The sequence below is a fragment of the Anneissia japonica genome, unplaced genomic scaffold, assembly GCF_011630105.1.
Source record: "Anneissia japonica isolate Jap-2015-1 unplaced genomic scaffold, ASM1163010v1 scaffold7096_len229077_cov162, whole genome shotgun sequence".
Classification (NCBI taxonomy): domain Eukaryota; kingdom Metazoa; phylum Echinodermata; class Crinoidea; order Comatulida; family Comatulidae; genus Anneissia; species Anneissia japonica.
The window spans coordinates 192,866-201,989 of record NW_022755880.1 but is presented as its reverse complement, the minus strand read 5'-3'; the positions used below and the strand labels follow the sequence as shown (position 1 = coordinate 201,989).

Here is a 9,124-nt window from a genome sequence, read left to right as displayed (position 1 = left end):
GGTGTAGAATAGCTTGGTGGTTAGGATGCTTGCTTTCGAATCCTAGGCTCATGGGTTCAAATCCTGTTACGGTTAAACAAAATTTTTTTTTTCACAAACAAAAACAACTCCACTTCCTAAGACTTAATAGCTTAGTTTATGTAAAGCATCATGTTTGCGTGTAAAGAATTGCCCCTTAGTGATTATGTTCACTATTGGTATATTCTTGGAAATAAATAATATATAAATAAATAAACACCATGATGCATTTAATAAAACTAACGACCATCTTTAATCATGAACATGATCGCGGGCTCAGTTTTGCTTCATCAGACACTACTGTTTTACGCCAATTTAAATACATACTCTAATTCATATAAGCTCTGGCAAAATGTGTTACGTTTGCGCTGATGATGAGAACAGTCTGCTACTGCTACACAATCGGGCTCACTATTGAGCCAGCGATCATGATCACGATTAAAGACAGTTGTTTGTTTTATTAAATACCTTGTGGTGTTTTTACTTATTTGAAAGTTTGGTGGCATTATTCATGACCCATCTAACAAATAAATAATAACAAGTCAGAGTAATCCAACAAAGAATGAAAAAAAAACAACAAGTCTAACTTTACAGGATTCATTTGTGATAGGTTTCCAGCCTTGCTGAAAGTTTGCAACTTCTTCATCTCCGTAACTGTATGGGACACGGCAATCCTGCTTGAACTGCGGTTTCATCACATCAGGCACATGACACTTGTCTGAATGAACAAAAAAACAATAACTAGATTGATTGTATTTTTTGGTGTGAACCTACAAAAAAGAATGATTTCCAGTGTAGTCTATTTATTCATTAGTTTCTTTTCCTTTTTCCTCCTGATAATTTTTTTTTTAATATTTAGATTTTTGTACTAGGCAGCTACAAAACCACACCATTATGGCTGTAAATAATGTACTGGCTTGTCAACCTTAAGAACTGGTGGTCATGGTTGTTACTGTTCATGATGGTCTTGGCTATTTTAGGTTATTTCTTGTTCTTATTCTCTTTCATTTTTTCACTCTTTTCTGTTTATGTAAAGCGCAAAGAAGGTCCGGTATTATGTGCTATATAAACTTAACATTATCATTATTAATATAATTATTTCCATATTATTATTATTATTACTTTAAACTACCCTTATTATTATTATTATTATTATTATTATTATTATTATTCATATTATTATTATTATTACTTTAAACTACCCTTATTATTATTATTATTATTATTATTATTATTATTATTATTATTATTATTATTATTACTTTAAACTACATTTTATAGGGAACTTAACTCAAAGTACACGGTTGGAAATCAAGATGTGTTTAAGAAATATTTGTTATAACTTAAAAGTGAATGTTGTATTCAGTACAACAAAAATCTGTGATTTTTTTAGTAATAAAAATCCTATTTCAAATTATGTTAAATCCAGTGTTGTTTACTAGTACATATGTGGCGGGCTCTACTGTATATAACTAGGATTGAAGAACATTTGAAAAGGGACAAAAATTCACATGTTTACAAACATTTAGCAAGAAACCATCAGCACTGTAAAGCACACAGCAACAAAACTTGCTTTAAAATAATAGGCCAGGCAAATACAGGTTACCAATTAAAAATTAAAGAAGCTCTCCACATCAAGTGGAGAAACGCGTCACTTAACAAACAAGTACACTGCTATAACTTAACACTGTGTGCTGGCAACACCGAGACTGTGGTCTGCGCAAAGCTCAAGGAGACGTTGCCCATTTTCATTCATTCTTCCAATGCCATGTGGTGCGATCACGTTTCTCCATGAGTTGAAATCAGAGCCGATGCGAGCATTGAAATCGCCAATAAGTGCTAAGTTATCTCCAGCTGGGATATTGAGTATGGTCTCACTAAGGATTTCATAGAACTCATCCTTGGACTCAGTACTGTCCATCAATGTAGGTGCATAGGCGGATATTATAGTAATGTAGCCATATTTTAGGCACATTCGGAGTGTCATGAGACGGGGTGAAATTGAAATAGGTTGCTGAATACATGAAAGTAACCTATTATGAACAGCAAAACCAACTCCATGCTTAGGTCCTACGGTGTCAGGATGACCGCACCAGAAAGGTGTAATTTGCCTCGCAAACAGATCCACTTCCAGTAAGCCATGTTTCACTTAGAGCTGCAACATTTATTCCAAAACTTTCTAGGTGAACGCGAGGTTCTGTCTGAGAGGATGCTTAAAGAGCGAACATTCCAGCATCCTAAAACTAAATTAAAAGAGGAAGTAGCAGGATGTCGACCCGGCCGCGCCTTCGTTGCGCGCGAACCTTGCCGAGTAACGGCAGCCGTTTTCTGTGGAGATGACTACCGAGTTACCAGTCGTTGAAACATATTAATACTTGTCATCATTTGCTTTTGGACGCTAAACGCCTGGGCAAGAAAGAGTGAGTGAATGCTTGTCCAGAACAGACACACACCTCTGGACCTCATAACAACCTGTTCCAACGGAACGCAGAAACATGACAGCTGGGGTAGATGGAGGTTGCCCCGCAGTAGCAAGCTATGCCTAATAACCGCCAGCCGTTGTCTAATAAAGATCATCCGCCTGCCGATTTACTGTACAAGCCAGTGAAACAACATATTCATTGGTTCCTGCCAAGATAACAGTTTACCAACCCCTGCTGCCGGGTTGGCAGGTGCTGACCCCCAACACCAGGGTATATTTGATCCATTTAAGGAGGATACAGTTTTACTTCATGACCATGATGTATCTGCTCAGCTTGTCCAATACCCATGCCCTCAGACCTGTCTGGCTTGGGTGACCCTGCCAGAAGCATAAGCTTCCGCCAGCATAGCTCCAAGGGTAGGGGGACGATACTAAGCAGATTTTAGGTTATAGCTAAACGAAGGAGGCTATTGATAAAGTCACTTCAAAGAAGACCAATAACCAGCAAATCTAGACTGAAGGTAATCAGAGGAAACTATTATTTAAGTTACCACAACAAGACCTACAGTCATGTTAATCGCAATGCAATATGAATAGTATGCTCAAAACGTTAATCACAATACCTAACACGTTAATCACAGAGTAATTTACATAGCATTTATGAACAGTTGATACACTATTTTAGCTGGTTTCACCGAATCACGCAATTGATATGCATTGATTATGCACTGATGATGTTGTTGGTATAACAAAGAAACATGTTGCAGCTACAGGCCTAAATACAGCAATGAATAAATCAATCCTTATTAAGTTAAAATTAAGCAATTAAAGCAGAAGCAACTTTTTGAAAAATTATTGTATTATTATTATTATTATTATTATTATTATTATTATTATTATTATTATCATTATTAAAATTTTTTATAGAGGATAATCAGGAGGTGTAACAACCTGTTATACACATGGTTCCATTTAGTGATACAAAATTCAAAAATTATGCGAAAAAATCCAATGCAGAATACATTGAATTTTGTTAAAATACATAAAAAAAAGTTAATGTAATAAAATGATAAAATTATTTATCTAATGATAACATAGTAAAACTCAAATAGTAAAAGTAAAAAGACTAGTAAAATTGTTTTATGAAATATACAGACTTTAATCATAAAATAAAAAAAAACTATATGTAAGAGTTGTAAAAATTAGAAGTATTTTAAAACTATAGCTTAATTAAGATTGTATTAATCATAAATTCTAATTTTATAGTTTAATTTGCAATTAAATATAATTAGTAGATTCTTTTAATATGGAAATGTACATGTGCACCAGCATATCTAAGTGAAGTCTTGATGATATATTTAAATTTGCTTTTGGAGGTACAACTTAGTGAATCTGCATTCTTGTGTTAAACTCACATTGATCAAATATCATTTCTACTCGGTTACAAAGTCTAGGAGGTGCAGTACTGTTAACATTTAAACATTAAACATGCAATACTATTCCCCAGTGTCATCTTTCAAAATTTCTACGACAAATTTTTCATTATTTCCTCTCCATGTATTGTGTGATAATCAAAGTGTATGCAAGTTTGTGAGTAAATTTAAATTAGAGCTAACAGATTTTGTGACGTATTTAGTGTGATGTTCCCACATAAGATATTCATCTACTTTTTAGTTGTATTTATTATATGTGTTGGACATTTTCAATGAATAATCTCCAAGACGGATATTAAAATTATGTGGTGGAACAACATGTTTGTTTTTTTATAAGCATACTTTTAGTTTTTTTTGTTGTCATTCTGGTAGTGAATGGCCAGTACATGGGCTGTACCTTATAAACACATCAATAGTTTTCTAAAGATAGAGGGATATTTTATAATTGCATTTCAACCCTCTAGCTATAAAACAAGAGAGAAGCGGATGCTACTGACTGGATAGCAGAGGCTTACAACAGATCTCCATGGTTCAGCACAAACACAGTACCCACCACCAGTTTAGTTGTCTTTGAACTATGCTGTTTTCTCCATCAACGAGCATGAATAAATAAACCTTTTTTTTTTAATGATGCAGAAGTCATTTCAAAATAGGAATAAAGTGAGGGACAAAAAATTTAGGGGATCCATTACACATCTGAGCCTCACCATGGTTGGGGCCGCAGGTAAGAAATTTTTTGGAACCTCTACTGTAGGTGAGCAGAAATTGCACTCTCAGACTTAAAATTGAATAAAATTTTCTTTTTTTCTCTATTTTTTTCTTTATTTGGAAAAATTTAGGGCGGGAGTACCACTTTAAGAGAAAGGTGATGTACAAAATTAGACAGTCCAACAAAAATCCTGTGTAGCTACTGTACTGTGTTCTGCAGGCCTAAACACAAGCAATTACCCTTTTCTATTCTCAGCTGACGGAACTGTGGCACGCCAATAAGGTATGATTGTTGGTCTGCTACAAACTGGATCGACTCTGCTCCTAACAAAGTGTTGCTCAGGTTTACCGGAAAGAGGCTAGGCAGTAGAACATTGTCCGTCCAATTCCAAAAATGTTCTCTCTTTGATACCTATAATGTAAAACAAGATATTCCTATATTTATTTATCATTCAAAGGATAACAAATTTCAGAAGATTATAGTAAGGTTTTACATTGAATGAAACACATTTGCTATTTTAACAACTAGGTGCAACCATAATATGTTTCAATATTCTTTTTTAATTTGTAATTAAAAGTTCCAGACAGATGCTGTTAACAAATTCTGTCTTAATCTTTTACCAGAATGGCCAAATGATGGACAATCACTATATATTTAAAATCACTTCTATTCAATAAACAGAAAAAACGCATTACAATAGTTTGTTGAAAGGAAAAAATTTAGAAAACTCTGGAGGATACACTCTTAAAATAAATGACAAGGGAGGGGACAGAGCCCAAACAGATTACAAAAGAAAAAAAAGATGAAAGAGGAAAAGAAAGATGAGACAAGACAAAACAGACAAGGAGAGATGATAAATATATAAAAATTGCGTAGTATGGTATTACACATTATTCAGAATATAATAATTATAAATTTTTGCAAATTTGAGTAATTAGGTCAAAAATAGAGAAATATAAAATTCATTCAAAATGAAATATTGCACCTTAAAAAAAATTCATATTCTTAAAAGTGTGAGATCAGAATGCTATAGATGATATGCCCGTCCTTTAATTATGGAGGCCTCAGAATCGGCAGTTAAATATTTGCTGTTGGATATGGAAGATCTATTACAGTATTTATTATAATAGGCCTAATCTATATTATATGATTATTATAATAATATATTATATTGACCTTGGTGAATTTAAGCTTCCCATTGTATGCTGCATTCACATATGTTTCAACACTGCTCTGACGAAGAAGATAGGAATTGTGGTCGGTGTTTCCAAATGAAACGAACATCAGCACGTACAGAAACAAGATGTATATAATAATTTCACGAACAATTATATGCATGCGAATTTCTTTGAATCTAAAAGTTTAAAGATGAAAAAAGCATAGAATAAATTAAACTTACTCTTATTGCAAAGGGGCGCCATACATCTTTGATTAGTACTATACATTCAGTCATATATGTATGAACCATCTCATAGTTTTACTCATGTATACGTATGTCCAAGTTCAAAGCATTTGGGCGCTTTGTGAAAGGCTATATAATGATAGGCAATAAATGAACACATATTATGTGCTCACTTTGACCTTCATTATATGCTGTGAAACTGCAAGAGAGCTTATCATCCTCCTACCAGTGCTAATAAAACTACAGTAATGACAATGGATGATCTAGACCTGTCCAGATTATAAAAGTTTATTTGACAAAAACATCTGACAAACCAGTTTTTGTCAAAGGAAAAATAATAATTTGGACAGAGCTATACAGTTGTCCAAAAATCGAAAGCTCACTGGTATCGTACCTGGTCTCTCGTGCTTCCGCAATCTCCTCAGTATCCGGTGGCATCGAACTAGCAATCATGTCTGCCCGTTCCCTTTCAAATTCCTCAAGCATTTGGGCATTTTCCAACTCTTCCTCTGTCATTCTTTCATGTAACAATTCTTCTCCATCGTCAAGCTCAGGTGGTGGTGGAGAATCATCATCTTCTTTGATTGGATTTTTGATGACCAACGAGAAGAAGACAGCAATCAAGATAACCTAATGAATGGTTTAAAAGTGATGGCCAGATTATGTGACATGCCCATGACTATATGATGGGTATACAGCATTTTTTTGTTCAAGAATATTTATTAATCTGGACAAAGCTTAAAAGTGCTGTCCAAAATATTATTTAAAAAATGTATGTCATAACTGAGATGTCATTATCATAATCAATGTGCTCATTTTATACACCAACCACTGAATGCAATAGATCACTTTGAAGTGTCAACAGGCTGAAGACTACAAATGTCCTACAAATGTATGCGTTTACCTTCGTTTTATGAGACCTAAAGCACATTGTAGTGGGATATAACATGAAGAAAATTAAGATTATTCGAAGGCAAGCTGCTGAAGATAGTGAATATGATTTTTCATGGTTATGATGGAGCTTATGTCTATAATGTAAGTGTATGATGATGACATACACCTTGCCAATGAAATATTGGTCATAGCGTAACAGCAAGGATTGGCTTAGATTGCATTGCGATCACACCTAAAAAAACTTGCACTCCCCAGTCGCCCTCCCCTATTGAAAATCATACCCAAGTAGATAATCACCTCATATCACCTTATCTTGTGAGCTAAAGCTCCCTCAGGTCCCCCCACCTCAACTTCGCGCCCCCATCAGCACTCCCCCACCCCCGCCTATTTGAAGATTTATAGATACGTCACTGCTATAATTACCTGGTACACTGGTTGAATTGATTGATGGATCGATGGGTTTATTCGGTGTAAACACCACAGATAACCCACGGAAGTCTGAAAATTTACTTCCAGTGGGGGTCCTTCCGATGGTGATTGGGCATTACACCGGGAGAAAATCCCCTACTCTTTCCTAACAGTTTGCTGTGTTCTCAAACTTGCACACGGGCCATTACACATGGGAACAACAGTTTGTGCTTTCATAACTTGCCTTTCAGCCCTCCAGCTAAAACACAAGGACAGCAGCGACGGGAAGTGAACCGGGGACCTTGAGATCTCCACACAGTGGCTACCACCAGTTCAGCTGACTGAGATAAGATGCTAGCAATGTGGTCACTACGACATTGGTCCCATGTACATAATAGCACATGTGCAAAAAAAACATATAGGCCTAAGTACACTGACCCAAAAGAGAGGGGAATTTCTCCCAGGATCATGGTAGACGCTGCAAGTCCCTAGGGGCCTAATCTGAAGTTCCTTCTTGAATTTCAACAAGAAACAATTGTATACAATTACATGTAAAAATCTACACTCACCAGCCGTTTCGTGTAAAATGCAGATAAATTTAAACTGCTCTTTAAAAAAAAATTTAGCCATTCCTCTGATAATAATGTAATTTACTACTAGAAGAAATTTGAATCACTACATAAAAACACATTTGAAGCTAACATTCGCATGTACAATATTTAGAATATGATACATCAAATCATATCATTATCATCATAATCTTCACTGTCATCATCAGCAGCAGCAGCATCATTAACATCTAGGTCTAGCCCAATGCATACCTTTATAGGTTGTGAAACCAGAACATCTTGACATAAAGCTATTGCTATGGAAGTAAGCCATTCGTTAGCTTTCTTGGCCCCGAATGCTGCAGCATAGGATATGGTCAACCAAAACGCAACTCCTATGTTAGCAACAGCAATGAACCAAGCAAAATACTTGAACCGCCAATTCAGAAGATATCTCTTTCTCTTCTTTCGCTTTACTTTGTAACCTAACACAAGATGTTCTTTTGATTCCTCAATCTTTTCAGTCAGAGCTGGTTTCATTTCAATGTGTACAGAGTTGTTGGATGCGGTTGAATGCCGGCTGACTCTACTCCGTGACCGGCTTGAATCAGGAGGTGGTGTAGCCATGTTCTCTTTTTCAAGCAGCAAATCGTGCATGTCCTGGTGTTTCTCTATCGTTTTCGTTTCGGTTTGCAAACTTGATGAGATTGATGAGACAATAGGCTCTGACTTTCTTGCCTTCTTTCTTTTAGTTCGGCAGAAAAACCGAGCTCCTTCTGGTTTTGGTTCAGAAGTGCGAAATAGTTGAACCGTGAAGAGACTTGTTGGAAATACCATCAGGCTACTTATGATACCTGTTACCACCTGCGTTAGGCTGAACTCAATTGGACCGAACAGTTTGATTACTGGCCCACCTGTATTAATCATATCCACACCATAAAAGATAATGTTTGCCATCATGGTGCTGAACAAAAGTGAGAGACAACAGGTTGCACGCTGGACTCGAGTAAAATTGCTTTTCGATGGACGAAAGAACACAGAGAACCAAAGATGCGAATCTTTTAGGTTTTTGCGAGTCTTACTGTGGAAAAGGAGTCCAAAACTAGTCAATTCACTACGACCAGCAGCTGGAATAATGCGTTCAATCTAAGAGAAATGTCAAATGGTTTATTAAAAGCTCAAAACAGTGTCATATATAATAACATAAAATTTATGTAAACCACAGCCCTTCAGCTTTGAATTAAAGCTATTAACATAGCAGTAATTTAAAACTAAAGGGCTGTGCAGTGG

The 9,124-nt window shown here is 35.6% G+C and overlaps 1 protein-coding gene across 1 annotated transcript in view; it reads right to left on the bottom strand.

Moving 5' to 3' along the window:
• Nucleotides 1-9,124, bottom strand: part of LOC117123758 (polycystic kidney disease and receptor for egg jelly-related protein-like) — a 95,283-nt gene that overhangs the window by 11,704 nt on the left and 74,455 nt on the right. Inside the window, exons 27-31 of the mRNA XM_033269763.1 lie at nt 8,108-8,980; nt 6,379-6,614; nt 5,759-5,936; nt 4,822-4,993; nt 611-736 (exon numbers count right to left, since the gene is read on the bottom strand). Of these exons, the coding sequence (XP_033125654.1) occupies nt 611-736; nt 4,822-4,993; nt 5,759-5,936; nt 6,379-6,614; nt 8,108-8,980 (1,585 nt within the window). The remainder of the gene's footprint in view (nt 1-610; nt 737-4,821; nt 4,994-5,758; nt 5,937-6,378; nt 6,615-8,107; nt 8,981-9,124) is intronic.